Source organism: Heterocephalus glaber, unplaced genomic scaffold (assembly GCF_053883595.1).
Source record: "Heterocephalus glaber isolate CG9 unplaced genomic scaffold, H.glaber_assembly_v1.0 deba00001431, whole genome shotgun sequence".
NCBI lineage: Eukaryota > Metazoa > Chordata > Mammalia > Rodentia > Bathyergidae > Heterocephalus > Heterocephalus glaber.
The window spans coordinates 2,555,819-2,573,566 of NW_028258295.1; the positions used below are offsets into that span (position 1 = coordinate 2,555,819).

Here is a 17,748-nt window from a genome sequence, read left to right on the forward strand (position 1 = left end):
AACCAGAAATGAAGCAAAGATATGTATCTTTGGAACAGCAATTCAGAAATTATTTTTATACAATATAACAACAAAGACATACACTTTATTACTATTTTACAGATTTTAAGTTTGGTTTATGTTTTATTGAAGCAGTTACTCTCTAAACATCCACATCATTCCAGCATTGTTTTCCTACAGTTTTTCTTCTGCCATTTAGTTATTTCACTCTTTTTTGGTTTGTTTCATATTAAAGAATCAATTTATTTGCAAAGTCACTGGAATGTGGTTTGGAACTAGTAGTGGTTCTGACTTTATCTTAAACCCAGAGCCTATCTTATCTGAACTCAAATGCCTGACTCAGGTGTTACTGCAAGACTTTAGCACCTTATCTGTAAGAATCTTTCATTCCTTAGATTTCTTAGCTCTTAGAATAGTCTTTTGTATATTTGCTGCAGATTTCCATTGTGAATACATTGCCAAAATAATTTGGGCATTTAATGGAATTTTAATATTCTGATAACAAACATGATTAATCTAAACCTTTTAATGCAGCAGGGATTTATTCCTGCTTTCAAGGGCATAGACAAGAAACCTTAGGTTCAAAGGTAGTGAATAACAATAGAAAATTCTAGTGATGACACAGATGCAGCCTTCCATAGGTACTCATTTGGCTCAGGTACTCTAGGAATAAGAATTCTCAGAATTACACAGCACAAGATAAGTTGCCTAGATACCACACTTTCATAAGAATAAAAATATAATCAAGAGTAAAGGGTTTTATATCTTAACAATGAGATAAGAATATAAGAAGCATTCCAAATGTGCCAGTTGTCTTAACCAAATAGCAGACATTTATTTTTATTACTTCCTCAGTGTCTCTTTATTTTCTATCTTTTTTAGAGGAAGACAAAACCTTTTTTTAGAGGAAGTTAAAACTTTCAGTTTAGCATGCATGAGATCCTGGGTTTGAGCCCCAGCACCACTGAAAACTTTTCTCCTCAAGGATAAAAACTTCCCCTCTAAGGTAGATACAGAGGGACTTTAGAAAAGAATGCATTTATACTCTGTAAGGACATTATTATGAGAATTAAATGTAGGAATGAAAAACCAGAGAAATGGGCAAAATCTCAGATCAACCTTTTCCTGTAAGTATCTGATTCTTATTGTAGAAACAGTGCTTTCATCACCACATTTAGCATTCACTTTTCTTCCTGTAACTTTCTGCCCTTTTGATTAAGAAATATTCTGCAGTACCAATGGTGATCAGTTGACATTTGCGTTAAGTTCTTTAAAGGGTTACTTCAGAATCAGCCTTTGTGCTGTAGCAATCCAAGTAGTCAAAACTATTAAAAAGGCAAGTTAGTATACTCGAGTCTGATGCTTCCTTTTTGTCAGACACTTTTTTTTTTAGACACTTTTCTGCATCAGCTCTTTCAATATCTTCCCTGCTAAATCTTTTCCAGGATGCTGGCAGCTAAAGTGTTAGGCTCTAGTAGTACCCTGTCCTGCTATCCACTAGTTGTTTTTACCATCTCTTCCCTAAATGTTAGTTCCCTTTCTTTCCAACCCAAATCTACGCAGCTTCCTTAAAAGCTGAAGTTGGGAAATACTGAATTTCTCACTGTTTCAGCCTCTCAGGAGGAAGTGATATGGCACATACTTGCAATGTCATTAGGAAATGTTGGGAAACTGATCTTTTCAGTAATTAAGGCCTAGAAGCATCAAAAGTCCAAAGTTCTCATCCTTCTAAAATGAAAGAAATGGAGGAATCTTCAAGTTTGGTGGAATACTGAACTTCCTTATATTATTCTTTGACATATTAAGAAAAAACTGATATAATCTCCTTTCTAGTGTAGTTAGTCTTGAAATTCTGGTTTCACATGTCCTCAAAAAGAAGTAATTGTCGTGGTATGTTAGGTAATCTTTCAACACCCCTAGATCTTATTTTCCCTAGAGAATTTCATTCTAAGGATATTGTTAAATGACACTTAGTGAATATTTCCTTCTTCTAGATATATCCAGCTCAGAAATCCTTATAGGCATCTGTTTTGAGAGGAAATTCCACAATTGCTCCAGTAAATATTTCTTGTATTGGTTAGCAATCCTCTGAACATCAAGATGGAAAGCTTTTCATAGACCTTTATCACACATTTTAGATTCCTTTTTTAGTTCTTATTTTAGGGTTCAATGTAAGTAGGGATATTGATAGTCATAGAATAGTAGAAACTCAAATCATTTTTCTCCATCTCCCACTATTTCAACTCCTCTTGAAATTCATTTCCAAACCTTATGACAGGAAGTCAAGTCAGACAAAAGGACACATTTCCTTTCCTGGTCTTTCTTTCTTTCTTTCTTTTTTTTTTTTTTTTTTTTTGGTACCAGGGATTGAACTCAGGACCTTGTGCTTGCGAGGCAGGCGTCAGAACCACTGAGCTAAATCTCCAGCCCTCCTGGTGTTTCTTAGAAGTGGTTATCTCAGTATATGGTGCAAACAGGCGTAATATAAGGCTGTGGATTCTGTTTGACTATCTGAATAATCACAATAATTCAGTAGTCTGCAGAAATACATAGAAAATTTAGGAACAACACCCATTTCTTCTTGATCATGGTGAATTGAAGCACTGATACAAAACGTCCTAGGTGAGAAGTTTTAGGTGTATTCACCTCCCTCCTTCCCAGTCTTCTCACCTCCTATTCAAATAGATTTGAACTCTTGCTTCCCCCACTCCAGTTTAGAGATGCCTTTTTGGACATGATCAGCTTACATCCTTTTGCTTGTTTAGTGTCATATAAGGAAAGTGCTCATCTGAATCTGTTTCATGTGATGTTCACTGCTACTTAAATGACCTTTTATCTTCTCGGAGGGAGTTTTGTGGCTGGTGACAGAGTTCCAATGGCTACAAGAGTCCTAAGATCCTGACTCCTAGGAAAGCTTGGGAGTCAAGTCTACTCTAATTCAGACAGTTTGGAAGGCTCTGCTCTGGCTGGGGATTGTGCTGGGGGTGGTTTCAGCTTTGGTCAGGATAGTGTGGTGGACTTTCTTTGGTTCAGAACATCTCACCTCTGGCCCCACTAGGCTGAAAGCCTGGGTGGCCAGCCCTGGCTGGGTTGCTGCTTCAGTTGACATTGTCCGCTGGCTGCGAGAGGCACTATTTGCTGTGGAGCGAGTGGAGGAAGAACCAGAGCGTGAGCTCCGAGAGCCTGAGGAAGAGGTGCTAGGTTTCACAAGGCGGGCCTTTGGGGCTTCAGCATCTTCTCTAAAGAAAAAAATAGCAAAGATAAACTTTAGTACTGGTGGGACTAATTGCCTCTGCTAAGGTTACTTCATTCTGAAGTTTCCCCCCAAATTCCTCAAACTGCAAACCTCAAATATACCATCAGAAAGCAGCCATTTAGGGAACTAAGCACATCCTAACTGCTTAAACGATGCTTGGCTTAAGCAGCTGTTTGGTTTGTTATCTTAGAAGTCCATCCTGTTGCACTGGGAGGATACATCTCACCACGAGATGATTTACTTGCCCTAATTTAGGATTTGATAGGGTTTTTACAAACCCTATAAACCCTTTCATGGTCTATAGGTTATACCCATTCTTGATTGTATTCCATTTAAAAGTAGAAGTGAATCAGAAGTAATGTAAAATTGAACTTTTAAGCTTCTTTCAAGGATAGTTTCACAATAAAGTCCCAGTAAACCAGACCTTCTGTTCCTAGGCTACAACTTCCTACCTACTAGAATTCATGTTCAGAGGAAACAGGATGTTTATATTTACTGGTTACTAAGGAACTCATCCTAGAAAGGAATCCCGTTAGGAGTGGAGATTGGGGATTTACCGAATTTCATTGGGTCTCTCTTCTTCCTCGTATCTTTTTTTGTCTTTCCTTCGGATTACCAGCCACACCAAGAGGAATATCAGCAGGGCTCCAGCCACTATGCCTGTCACTGCTCCTGCAACCATGCCGATGCTCTGTACATCTGTTTTCTCAGAAGTAGAAGCACAAGTGAAACCAAACATAAGCTAAGAAATATGTGAATTCAAAAATATAAGTCCTGAATAGAATGAGTATTTCTATATTGGTTTTCCAGCGTAACACCCCATTACCCTCTTTTGACTGTCCCTTTTGATATTTTTGCAGTTGTAGTTATTGAACCAGAGGTGTAGCTATTGAATCAGAGACTTCATTAACAATTTGTCAAAATTTTAGTAAAACTTGATTCATTCAGATGATAAAATTAGTGTATCAGGTTTGAAGATTTATAAACCTTAATAGGGCAACATTTAGGTAATCCTTTGGCTCTGCAAACTTCCCTGATTTCTCTTTATTTCCCTCTCCTGCCAGTGGAAAAAAAAGAATATACTTACAATGTTAGACTCTGGGATTCTAACATTGTTACCTGTGGTTCCTCTAAATTGAGAAGTTGAGGTAATTGTGATTTACATATTAGTAACATGCTCATTTGTACACCAAATATTTATTAAGTGCTTACTGCAAGCCAGGCACAGTTCTGGACAAATCCATTCTGGACCTGTTTTAACATCTTACTAGCTTCCTCTCTAAGTAATAAAATAGTGTTGTTTGTTTTTGTGATGCTGAGGATTAAACCCCAGACCTCATGCATGCTAGACAAGCACGCATGTTTTTAAAAAGTTTGTTTTGATGGTGCTGAGGGATCAAACTGAGGCACTCTATCACAGAGCCATATCCCAGCCTCAAAGTACATGCCTTTAGGAGGCTAATTAATCCCCACATTTGTCAGAAGAGTCAGACACAACTGTTGAATGGTCTCTGCAACTGAATTTATTTTGGTAATAACCATGTCTTTCTAGAAATAAAAACTTTGGGTTTGACCTTACTTTTGCTTGTGATTAAAACATCCTACACTAAGCTACAACACACACAAAAAACCCAAATACTGAGACAGAAAACCCCTCTGGATACTTACACTGCACTGTCACTCGTACCACACAACTTTCTTTTCCAGCCTCATTGCCTGCTGTGCATTGGTAGAGCCCAGAAAAGGACATGGTGAGATTCTGCAGCAGAACTCGACCAGGATTATTGAAGTCTATATAAGCAGAATGACAATAAATTCCCTTAGTAACAGTTTATTGTACTACATTGTTTACCTAAGATTTTGTGATACAGTTTGTAAGAATGAGATGATTGAACATGAAAAAACAGGTAAATATTTTTAAATTGTAGTACATCCTCAAAAGTTACAAAAGATTGTGAATACTTAAGGGATAGTAAACAAGATAATTAGATATTGTGAATTTATGTAATACATTTCTTCCTAATCTTTTTAATGCTTTTAAACGCCATTTGAAGAAAGGTTTTTGTTTTTTTTTTTCTTCTATCCTAGTTTACAAATGGAAGAAAAAAAGCTCAAAGAGGTTCAGCAGTATATTCAAGGTCATGTAGGAAGTTGCTGACCAAATAAATTTGGAATTCATGGATACAGTAGTATCTTGTTGGCCCAGTAGAATGGTAGGAAGATGACTCACCAACTGTAGCTTTGGGAGGCAAATGTTCATCCTCTCCCTCTTTCTCTCGGATTCGCTGCCAGTAATACACAATGGGCTTTGTGCCAGAGGATGATTCACATTGCAGAGTCAGGTCACTTCCTTCTGTCAGCTCTCCTTCCAGCTCACACTTGGGCTTGGATGGTCTCACTGGGGGGAAAAAATATATAACGATTCAAAGCTTCTCCAAACACCAGATCCAGTGGGAAAACAGTCCTATTGAGTTGTTTCTCCAGCTGCCTCTTATGCTTGACTTTGGAGTCGGGATTCAACCAGCCATGCTTTACCCCCAGATGTCACCCCATCCTTTTCTTTATGCGCACACAATTCTACCTGCCACCAGTGATCCTGTTGTAATTTTCAGCAGTTGCTCCAGAAACTCCCAGTGCACTTCTCAGGAATAGTCTTGAAGAAACACTTATTTATTGGAAAGTTTAGGAAAGCTAAGCATCGTTTTACTAATACTGAAACATGGATAAAATATATTAACTTGGAAATAATTAAATATAACTTGGCAGATTTTGTTGTCAAAACCAAAACAAAACAAAAACAAATAGGATCCAGGCATGGTGGTACACAACTGCAATCTCAGAACTCTGGGAGGCTGAGGCAGGAAGATTGCAAGTTCGAGCCCTGCCTGGTGAACTTGGTGAGACCTTGTCTGAAAAAAAGGGCTGGGGATATAGCTCAGTATGAAGCTGCTGGGTTTGATCCCCAGTACCACTAAAAAAAAAAAAAAATTTTTTTTTAAAAGGAAGGGGAATGGTGGCTAGGGAATGTAGCTCAGTGAGAAGGCCCAGTTTCAATCCCTAGTACTAAAGAAGATTTAGGCCATTCCACACTACTAGGGCAGAGAAGGTGAGCCAGTCCCAGCACCCAGAAGGAGGCTCCCCCGCTGCCATTCCACGCTCCTAGGGCAGAGAAGGTGAGCGGCGCAGGTGCCAGAAGCACCCCACACCTGCATGGAAATGAGAAGACACGTAAAGAAGCCTCAAAAACAGACTTCCAGATCACCTACAGCAACCCCAAAGGGAAACAAAATGGAACACTCTGATACTCAACCACCTGGACTCCCTGAACTGGCAACAAAAGAGGATCTGGGAAAAATGAAATCAGAAATAATTTCTCAGATAACAGCAAAGATTGTGCTCATAGTGCAAGAAAATGATTAATCTAGAGAGGACACAGATTAAAAAAAAGAGGATCTGAGGAACATGATGGAATCCCAACATAGGAAACAAATGGAATCCATAAAACAGATGCAAATCGATTTCCAGGAGATTAAAAACTCCATCGAAAATCTGCACAGCAGAATGAACCAATGTGAGGATAGAATTTCAGATATAGAAGATAAGATTGCAATTAGTGACCAGGAAAAGAAAAATTGCTTTAAAATTGTAAGGGAACACGAGAAATCAATCCAGCAGCTGCTAGATGATGCAAAGAAGAATAACATAAGACTGATTGGAGTCAATGAAGAGGAGAGAGTGCAGATGACATAAAAAAACTCTTCACGGAAGTGATGGCAGAAAACTTCAAAAGCAGGGGAAAAGAACTGGACATACAGATAAGTGAGGCATATAGGACTCCAGCTAGCCTTGATCAAAAAAACTCTACACATAGGCATATAATAGTTAGGATTCCAGAAACCCAACAGAAGAACAAAGTTTTACAAGCAGTGAGAGAAAAGAAACAAATCACATACAAAGGAAAGCCCATCAGAATCACAGCAGACTTCTCAGTGCAAACCCTCAAGGCAAGAAGAGCTTGGAGTGATGTATTTCAAGCCCTAAAGGAAAACAGCTTCCAACCCAGATTGATGTACCCTGCAAAACTATCTTTCAAAATTGATGGAGAAATAAGATACTTTCATGACAAAGAGCACCTTAGGAACTTTATGAATACCAAACCAGCACTCCAAAAAATTTTAGACAATATCCTAGGAAAAAGACAATGAGGATTACAACCCTAGGAAGCCCAGCAGAATGGATCCATTGGGCATGACAAATTAAATGCAAAAGGGGAGAATCCAACAAAAAGAAAAAGTCTTGACAAGGCTTTTAAAACTTTTAACTTCATCTCCCTAATGAGTGTATAACTCAATCTTGTTATTGCACTGATTAGTATTTTTCTGATTCTAGTGTTGCACACTTTCCTTGTGCTGTACTGGCTATTTATCATCTTGTGTCTACTTTTTAATTGGGTTGTCTTTTGAGCTGTAAGAGTTCTTTATATATTCCGGTCATAGGTTATATGCATTGTAAATATGGTCTGTTTAAGGACTACTTTTCATTTTAATGATGCCATTTAAAGTTCTAAATGTTGATGGAATCTCATTTATCAGTTTTTTCTTTTAGACATCATGTTTTTGTATCCTAGGAAGTACTTGCCTACCCTAAATTCATAAACATTTTCCCTTATAATTTCCTCTTAAAGTTTTATACTTTTAGGCTTTCATATTTAGGTTCATAGATCCCTTCAAGTTATTTTTATGTGTGGAAATAAAGGGTTGAGGTTAATTTTTTATGTACAGATACCAGATGTTCTAGTGCCATTTGCTGAAAGCACTATCTTTTCCTCGGCTCTTGAATTGAGTTTATATTCTATAAAATATTAATGTTAAATAATCTTTCAAAACTCAGTGGACCATATATGTGTGGCTCTATTTCTAGATTCTCTGTTTTATTCCACTGATCTATATGTCTTTCCTTACACCAACACTGCCTTGATTACTGTAGTTTTAGAAGAAGTCTTAAAATTAGGTACTAAGCATCTTCCAACACTTTTTTTGGTTTTTTTTCTTTTTTTCTAGGTCCTTTGTACTCCTACATAACTTTTAAATTTCAATATCCAATTCTTCATTTATAGCAAGTATACAGGGACCTAAATTTTTATATCTACCTTGTGTTTTCTAATCCTGCTAAATTCAAATACAAGTTCTAGGGGCTCCTAGAGATTTCTTAGTATTTTCTCTGTAGATGATCATTTCATCTACATATAAAGATTTTGCTTCTACCTTGCCAATCCTATCCCAATTGTGTCATTTTATTGCCAGATTATTTTGGTTTGGGCCTAGGTTTCAAAGTTTAATGGACAGATGAAGAGTAAGCATATCTGCCCTTGTTCCCCACCTTAAGGAGAAAGCATTGTATCTTCTCCATTCATATGAGGCATTCTTGCTAGAAGTATGGAGTACATGTCTTTAATCTGTTGAGAAGGTTCTGTTCTACTTCTAGTCTCCTGATAGCTTTTACCATGAACAGCTGTAGAATTTAGTCCAATACTTTTTCTCCAACTAGTGACAGGATCATATGGCTTTTTCCTTTCCTCTGTTAAAACAATGACTTTTGGGGGTGGATCGTCCAATGCAGAACCAACACTGCCATCCCTATAGTAAAACCACTTTCTACATACTGCCAGATCTGACTTCTAATAGTTTGTTTCATTAAACAAGTTTCTATCTATGTTCATACTTTTTTCTTCTATTATCTTTGTCCAGTTTTAGGATTAGCACAATGTTGAATTCCTAAAATGAGGGGAGAAGTGCTCCTTTTTTTTTTCTGCTTTAAATGTTTGATATAATTTATCAGTTAAAATGTATACAAGCCTGTTGTTGTCGTATAGGTAGGTTTTCAAGCTAGGAATATACTTTCTTTAATAGGTGCTATTCAAATTTTATATTTCCTCTAGAGTTAGTTTCATTAATTTGTCTTCCAAGGTTGCTTCTTAGAAGTTGTCAAATTTATTTCAAAACAGATTTTTGAAGTATGCTTTCTATATCCTTTTAAATTCTGTAAAATCTGTGGTAATGTCTCCTAGGTCTTGATATTTTAATTTTAAAAATGTGTAATTGATATTGTATAATAGGAAGTAAAGGTCTAAAGGAACAGGGGAAGTGGGAGGGGTAGGGGAAAGGAAAGAAGGGAAAAGAAAAAATAGGAGAAAAGGAAAAAAATGGAAACAAAGCCTTTGCAAATAGGGAAGGGTGGAGGGGGTGAAGGGAGGGCAGGGGAAGGGGAAAAAAAATAAGAACCAAGATACTCATGTAATGGTACAAGATCCCAGTGATGTATGTAAACATATTTTATGCCTAAAATGTACCAATAAACTTAGTGGGGAAAAAAAAAAGAAAATTTGAAAATCATTTGACTTATGTTTGGGAAATTTAAGTTAAATATAAGGGGCTGAGGATGGTAAAGTGGTTAGCATGTATAAGGCCCTGGTTCCACTCCAAACATCATAAAAAAATTGTGTGTGTGTGTGCGTGTGTGTACCATTCAAATGTTAGAGGTTATAAAATACATAGAACATAAATATAAATGCTTCTTTGCAGGGATCTGGACTAGGTGATCTCTAAATGTATAATGCAAAGTATTGAACAAAAAGTTTTGCAGCACCATGATGCATTTGACAATCCCTCCCAAAGACTTTATGAGGATGTAGGTGTTTATCTTGGCACCTGCCTTACCTAAGACTTTTAAGATGACATAACTCCACATGTAGCGCCCTGAGTTCTTCACCTTGCATGTGTACCGGCCCTCGTCACTGGGCTTCAGAGGCTCAATCTGCAGGGAGGCATCTCCAGCCAGGAAATTGGAAGCAAAGGCCACTCGGCCCTTCTGTTCCTCAGAGAAGTTACTGTAGACACGACGACTGGAGTAAGTGATCACCTGTGGGACAGACCAAGGCAGGATCAAGCAGTGTGGCTCTCAGCCTTCCTCTCCTGCTGATGTTACTAAGATGAGGAAAGGGAATACTCCCAAGGGCACAAAGTAGTCAAGCTTGTGTCTGATTTTAAAGGGTCCAAGAGACCTCTTCTAAAAACAAAAGCACAATACATTTTTCCTTCCAAGAATAATACCTTTTACTGTGTAGCATTTAAGTAAAAAGTACTAATTATTTTATTGGATGCCCAGAAACACTTCATTTTATGAGTTAGGAATATGAATTATATACTGAAGTTCACACACTAAGTGAAGGAAAGGAGGAAAGTTTGCAAGTGTACAGCCATACACATATTAAGCATAGAATATTCCTGAAAGGGAACACAACAAATGGTGTAAAGCACTCTCCCACTGAGCTACTTACCAGCCCTTTTTCAACATTTAGAGATAGGGCTTTGCTAAATTTCCCTGACTGGTCTCAAACTTTTGATGTTCCTGTCTGAGCCTCCTGAGTAGCTAGAACTATAGGCATGCACCACTGTGCCTGGCTTTATCTTTTGTATTTCCTACCATTTGCATGTGGCCTCTTTACACTACACGCCTCATGCTAGGTCTATTTAGATGGTGTCTTGTTCATTTCTCACCACAGTTTTCCAAGTAGTCATATTTTTCTCTAAGTAGCTGTTATCTCCATTTCACAGACAAGTGGCAGAACAGGATTTATTTGAATAGAAATCTTCTAAAAACATTAAAGTCATTGTTCTTATGTGCCATAGTTACCTCTGTCTCTCTTTTACCTCTTGCATTAATTTAACTGCTCATTAACTGTTCTCCCACGAAGTTTAGAAATGGAGAAAAAATGCGAAATTGAAAAAAATCAATCTTCTGTTCTTATGCAAGTTGAGCGTCTGAGGGAAGGGAATGGAGAAGTTAAGAAGTAAAAGTTAATGGTTAAGGGCCGGGGATTTATCTCAGTGGTGCCATGCCTGTCTCACAAGCCCAAGGTCCTGAGTTCAATCCCCAGTACCAAAAAAAAAAAATTAATGGTTAAAATTAAGGTATGATACTGCGGACTTCATTGTTTGATTTTCCTTTTTTGGTGTTACTGCAGATTAGTAATAATTAGTTAGGTGGGAGAAATTAGGTTTCTTCCTCCCATAAAATACAAATACATATGCTAATATCTTTGTTTTCCCAGTTATGGAGACCAAAGTTTAGATTTCCCCAGCAGGGGGGAAAAAATCTTGATTTTTAGTGAATTTTTGTTTGCTCATATGACAGCATCTAGTTCTTTAAACTTTCCCTGGATTCTCTTCGTTGATCACTCCTGTTAGTCACAAAATACCATCCTGATCTGGTCCCCCAAAACTTCAATCATGTAACTTTAGCTTTATTCTCCCTGTGACTCAGGAATCATATTAAACTCATTTGATTGAAACATCAGCAAACATGCAGTGAATGCTTATATCAGGTCTGGAAGAAGCCATTCAGATGAGTAAGTCTCTCTTCTTGTCTCAAGTAATTTATAATCTGGTGGGATTATCAGAAGAGAAATATAAACATCAAAAAGGAGGGACAGGGATTTAGCTCAGTGACACCCCGCCTGCCTGGCAAGTGCAAGGTCCTGAGTTCGATTCCCTTACCCAAAAAAAAGAGAAAAAGAAAAAAGGAATGATTTACTTTAGTTATTGGGGGGGAGTGTCTCAGAAAAGTTGGTGATATCTGCATCATGCTTTGAACAATAAGCCAACTAAGAGAGGAGGGGAAGTAGGGAAAAAAAAGGGCCGGAAAGAGCATTCCAGATGCATAATGCAGTACTAAAAAGCCAGCAAGTATATAGGAGTTGCAGCCCTGGCTGCAGCTGTTCAGAGTGTTTCATTCTAAGCCCTTAACTCATCCTCAGTCGCAAGGCAGGAGGATCACAAGTTCAAGCCTGGCCTGGGCAACTTAGTGACTTAGCAAGATCCTGTTTTATTTATTTATTTATTTATTTATTTATTTATTTATTTATTTATTTATTTTTTAGCAAGATCCTGTTTTAAAAAACAAAAAGGACTGGAGATGTAGCTCAGTGTGAAGGGCCTAGGTTCAATCCCTAACAACAACAACAAAAGTTTTTTTTCCATTCTCTGAATATTTTTCCTCAGCAGATATTTACTGAGCTCCTGTGTCAGGTACTGTGCTCATCATCACTGAGAAAACAAATGGGAATAGGACAAAATTCTCACACGGAAGAGTTCATAGTCTGAAGAGCACATGGTCTTGTGGGGAGAGGGGAAATGGAGAAAAGTAAGAGAATATTAAGCACTGTAATTGAGCTAAAACATTCATTCAGTATTACCCTTATTTTATTTTATTTTTGGTAGTGGGGATCTAACTCAGGACCTTGCACTTGTGAGGCAGGCAGCAGCATCACTGAGCTAAATCCCTGGCCCTGCCCTCATTTTTTTTTTTTTTTTTTGGTACTGGGGATCGAACTCGGTCCTTGTGCTTGCGCAGCAGGCAGCGAAACCAGTGAGCTAAATTCCCAGTCCAAATGTGGGTTTTTTTGTCTTTTTTTTTTGGTACCAGCGATCGAACTCGGGTCCTTCCATTTGCGAGGCAGGCGGTGGAACCACTGAGTTAAATCCCCGGCCCCCTGCCCTCATTTTAAATAACAACACTGCCGTGCCAATTTGCATATCCTTGTCTCCATCTTCAACACATTTCTGAGCTCCAGTTATTTAAAAAAAGGTTTTTTTCCTTTTTTTTTTTTTTTTTTTTTTTTGAGATAGGACATTGCTTTGTTGCTCAGGCTGGCCTTGAGCCCTTGGCCTCAAGAGAGCCTCCTGCCTCAGCTTCCTCATTTGCTGGAACTTCAGATATGTGCCACTATGCACAGTGTGAATTCCAGTTTCGTATCTCCAGTGTCTGGCTGTTACATACTCATGTCTACTCCAATTTATCCTATACACTACTGCCAAGTTAATCTTATTAATATGAAACATACAACTCTTTTCTAACTCAAAAATGTTAGTGACTCTCCAATACCTCTGAATGATAACTAGACTCAGACGAGGGTCCTTAAAATGACCTCTGAGTTACCATCACACTCCTTCCTTACTCAGACACTTCATGCACCTGGATGCAATCAGTCTGACCTCATTTCCCTTTTGTTAGCATGAGCTGTGCTAGTGCTATCTGTGTGTTCCTAGGCCATTGTTGACTGCATTGCCCCACTTTTCTCCATCTTCTGCCTAAAAAAATCCTATTCATTCTTTTTGTGTGTGTGTGTGTGGTACCAGATATTGAACTCAGGATCTTGCATTTTCGAGGCAGGCGGCGGTACCATTGAGCTAAATCCCTGGCCCTCCTATTCTTTTAAGTCCAAAATCAGTGTTACTCTCTCACGAAACCTTTCCTAATGTGACACTCAGACTGAGTCTGAGTCTTATCCATAGCGTTTCTTTGCAACATTTCTTTTTGGAGGTAAAGGAGCTAATGATTGAACCCAGGGCCTTGCCATGCTAAGCACAAGCTCCACTGACCTACACCCCCAGCCTCTACACCACTTTTATTTTATTTTTTTAATAGCAAAATATTTATTGGTAATTTTAGGCATACATAATGATAACACTCATCTTAGGGAGTTTCCATCTGTACATGATTCATCTCGCTCCTTTTTTCCCCATTTCCCCTCTTCTCTAAAGCCCCTTCCCCTCCCTATATACAAAAGCATTGTTCCCATTTTTTCCTTCTATTTTCACTTTTTTTCTTGTCCCTTCCTTCCTTTCTCCTTCCTTCCTCCCTTGTTCCCCTTCCCATTTGAACATTTTCTTCCCATTTCCCAATATCTGTTATATATTTTAGTCCTTATTTCCACTTTCAGTTTCTGATACCTGAGAAACAATGCAGTATTTAAACATGTGTGTCCAGTTTATTTCACTTAAGAGTATCGTCTCAAGGTCCATCCATTTAGCCATAAATGTCTGAAGCTCATTGTTCTTTTTGGCAGAGTAGTGCTCCATTGTATAAAAAACCTACATCTTTATCCATTCATCAGTTGATGGGCATTTGGGCTGTTTCCAAGATTTAGCTGTTACAAATTGTGCCGCTATAAACATGTGTTGCACCACCTTTATTTGAAGATGAATTATTATTTTTTTGATTAAGTTTATTGGTACATTTTAGGTATAAAATACATTTACATTCATCATTGAGATCTTGTACCTTTACATGAGTATCTTGGTTGGAGATGAATGATGCAAGACTTATGGGGAAATGGGTTGTTGGGTGTGCTTTCTATATTTCAGGGATGTGTCCAGGGACTTTTCAAGGTTATCTGATTTTATGTACATCTATTGGTTTTGTCTCTGGCTAGGCTGTTTTATGACTCTTCATTCAATAACCACTTATTAGCCAAGCGCAGTGGCTCATGCCTGTAATCCTAGCACTATGAGGCTGAGGCAAGAAGATCATGAGTTTGAGGCCAGCCTGGTCTACATCGTAAGACCCTGTCACAAACAAACAGCATTAAAAATACACTCCACACTTGGGTTGTGCTAGAGATGGTAACAGTACAAAGAAAAGGATAGCTTAAGTGTTAAAGGGTACTTTTTTTAAAGGTAAAACAATGTACTCATGACATATATTCATGAAAAATAAAACGTGTCAGGGATTTTATTTTACTTATTAATGATAGAACTAGTAAGATGTTATAACCAAAAAAAAAAAAAAAAAAAAAAAAGATGTTATAACCAGTTCAAATGAGAATTGGGACTAAAAGTTACATATTCTCCTTTGGACAAAGTTCATTTGCATCTCTGTGAACAAGAATGATTTACACTAGCATGGATCAAAACGTGAACACCACTCTAAGCCATCCATAGGTTAATTTCTATGCTTGTAAAATTAATACCCAAGCAAAATTAGACCCTAATTTATCTCTAGGGAACTTGAACTCTAAACCTTTTAGATTCTAAAAGGCAAAGGCCTTTTCCCAAGATGGGTTTCAGAGGTTGGAATTAAACCCAAGATTTCCAGAAACAAATCCCTTTCTCCTCACCCCAAAACATGCAACTTTCTCTCTGTCCCCATAACTGACAGCTTCTATTGAAAAGAGTGTAGAAATTCAAGATAAACTGTTTTGATATTTTTAACTATTAACTTAAGGCTGAATGGGGGGGTGCTAAAAGAATGCATTTATTGTACTTTTCTGAGTATTCCTTACCATGAAAGTGATGTCAGAAGGCATCTACTAATATGCATGCAGGTCCAGTCCAGTCTGGACCAGGCCTTGTTTTTGTCTCTTGCACTCACATCTCTGAATCACCTCATTTTCAAATCTGATGTTTCTTGATTCTGAGTGTCCTCTGGTGTGTCTTTGGCTTTGATCATCAGTCTTCTTTGGAAATGCCTGTCCCTTTTTTATTTTCTTTGAATAACACCTGTACAGGCCACTTTCTTTCTTTCTTTCTTTCTTTCTTTCTTTTTCAAGTCAAGTGGTAGATTTATTGTCTGTCTCTGTTATACAACAGGTGAAAATGTCTCAATTTAGTATATTCTAAGCCTCGTTTTGGTTTTCTGTTATACTGAAAGCCCAGTTGTCATTCACAAGTGTCAAAAATCAGTGGACAAGGAAGCAAACTGCTGTTGGTTCTCTTGTCTAGTGTGATTCATTCCACAGGTGTTTATTCCACAGGTATTCTTTCATAGTATCTTCCTCTTTTCAAATTCCTTGTAGATGGTGGTTCCCAGCTTGGGGGTGGGGGAATACATGCTGACCACAACTCCTGCACTCTGAAGGGCAGCACTCTTCTCCTTAGTTCCACCTTTTCCTCCAGCAATAATTGCTCCTGCTTGACCCATTCTTCTGCCAGGAGGAGCGGTTAGACCAGCAATGAAGGACACTACAGGCTTGGCATTTGGACCTGAATTTTGTTGCTTCAAAAATTCTGCAGGATTTTCTTCTGCATTGCCACTAGTTTCACCAATCAATAGGATGCCTTCTCTGTGGTTGAATCACTCAGAAAGATTTCAAGGCAGTCGGTAAAATTTGTTCCATTAAAAAGATCACCTTCAATGCCAACACACAAAGACTGTCCCAATCCAGCTTGTATTGTTCCATGAACTGATTTATACATCGGTGCCCAGTCTAGACACAATGCCAACTCTTCCTTTCTTGTGAACATGGCCAGGCATGAGGCCAATTTTGCATTCTCCAAGATTTATGACTCCAAGGCAGTTCAGCCCGATTAGCCTCATCTTTCCCTGTTGGAGCAGTTTGTGCTTGACCCACACCATGTCCTCCTGTGGGATACCTTCCATAATGCACACAACCAAGGGCATTTCTGCCTCAACAGCTTCATTGATGGCAGGGGCAGCAAAAGGAGGAGGGTCATAAATGACAGATGGTGTTGCTTCTGTCTGTTCTTTGGCCTCCTTCACAGTATTAAAGACAGGTAAGCTCAGATGCATGTTGCCTCCTTTCCCTGGCATGGTTCCGCCAACAAGTCTGGTGCCATATTCCAGTGCCTTCTAGGTATGAAAGGTGCCCTGTATACAAGTGAAACCCTGGCAAATAACCTTTGTACTTTTATCAACATAGAGATGTTTCCGGGAAGCCGCATAAGAACAATGTCCAGTTCCATTCTATTGGACTAGTAAACTCAGAGACTCTGACTGTAACAAGAATTTTCAATAGTCAGTGTTATTCAAAGACTAGCATCTTGGGTAATAAGTTTTCAGGAGCTGGAGTGTTCATACTGCAGAGGAAGGTGTGAGACAGAAAGTGGGTGGCAGCAAGGCTATTGCTGCTAGAGACCATGGTCAAGGTGACAGCTGCCAGATCACTTTACATATAACCTTTCTCAGCTACCTGGTTGGAATGTCAACTTCCTCCCTAGTTTTTACCAAATTTTTACCCTAGTGCTTAGTATATTCAAGTAGACCTGACTCTGTCTGCTTTTCTTCCCTTTTCCCAAATCCTGGGCTATTAATGAGGAAAAACAGATCACATACAAGTAAGCATGTAACATATTTGGAAGGCAGAGATTATTCAATTGTAAGATACTCTTCATAATTAAATATTATGTAATATGAAGATTTCACTCACACTCTGACACATATTGGACACAACGCAACCTTGCAATTTGACTCAGTTTTTTTTTTTCTCCCCAGATGCTTGTGTGCTTCTTTGTTTTACTTTGTTCTTCACTCTAGGGAAGGTAGGGTTGTGACTAATCTGTGCATCAGGGTGTGATAGGAAAACACTGACTAGCAATATAGTCCTTTTTGCAAACAAGCAAAGAAATTTAAATATATGAATTACAGCTGTTGTGAGGCATTTTTATGACATCCCTGGAAGATCTAGGATAATTTGTTAGGGCTTGTATGGAACAGATGGATCAGCTCAACTTCCTGGCAGTTGTTCTACTGTGCTGTGGCCTGTATAGCAATCATAAAACCGCATTGAATATAGATGCATGCAAGCCTCTCTCTTTTAGATGAAGATTTTTTTTTTTTGGTACCAGGGATCGAACTTGGGACCTTGTGCTTTTGAGATAGGCAGCAGAACCACTGAGCTAAATCCCTGGCCCGAG

General features: G+C 38.4%; 1 protein-coding gene, 1 long non-coding RNA gene and 1 pseudogene across 16 annotated transcripts in view; 1 reads left to right on the plus strand and 2 right to left on the minus strand.

Annotated features, from left to right (window-relative positions):
- The window catches only part of LOC106008311 (uncharacterized), an 87,826-nt gene that overhangs the window by 8,591 nt on the left and 61,487 nt on the right, over positions 1-17,748 (plus strand). The window lies entirely within an intron of this gene.
- Positions 66-17,748, minus strand: part of Clmp (CXADR like cell adhesion molecule) — a 93,157-nt gene continuing 75,474 nt past the window's right edge. Inside the window, exons 3-7 of the mRNA XM_021249071.2 lie at positions 9,973-10,174; positions 5,487-5,654; positions 4,925-5,047; positions 3,814-3,955; positions 66-3,239 (exon numbers count right to left, since the gene is read on the minus strand). Coding sequence (XP_021104730.1) covers positions 2,939-3,239; positions 3,814-3,955; positions 4,925-5,047; positions 5,487-5,654; positions 9,973-10,174 — 936 coding nt within the window. The 3' untranslated portion in view covers positions 66-2,938. The remainder of the gene's footprint in view (positions 3,240-3,813; positions 3,956-4,924; positions 5,048-5,486; positions 5,655-9,972; positions 10,175-17,748) is intronic.
- On the minus strand, positions 10,181-17,006 carry LOC106008310 (succinate--CoA ligase [ADP/GDP-forming] subunit alpha, mitochondrial-like; annotated as a pseudogene).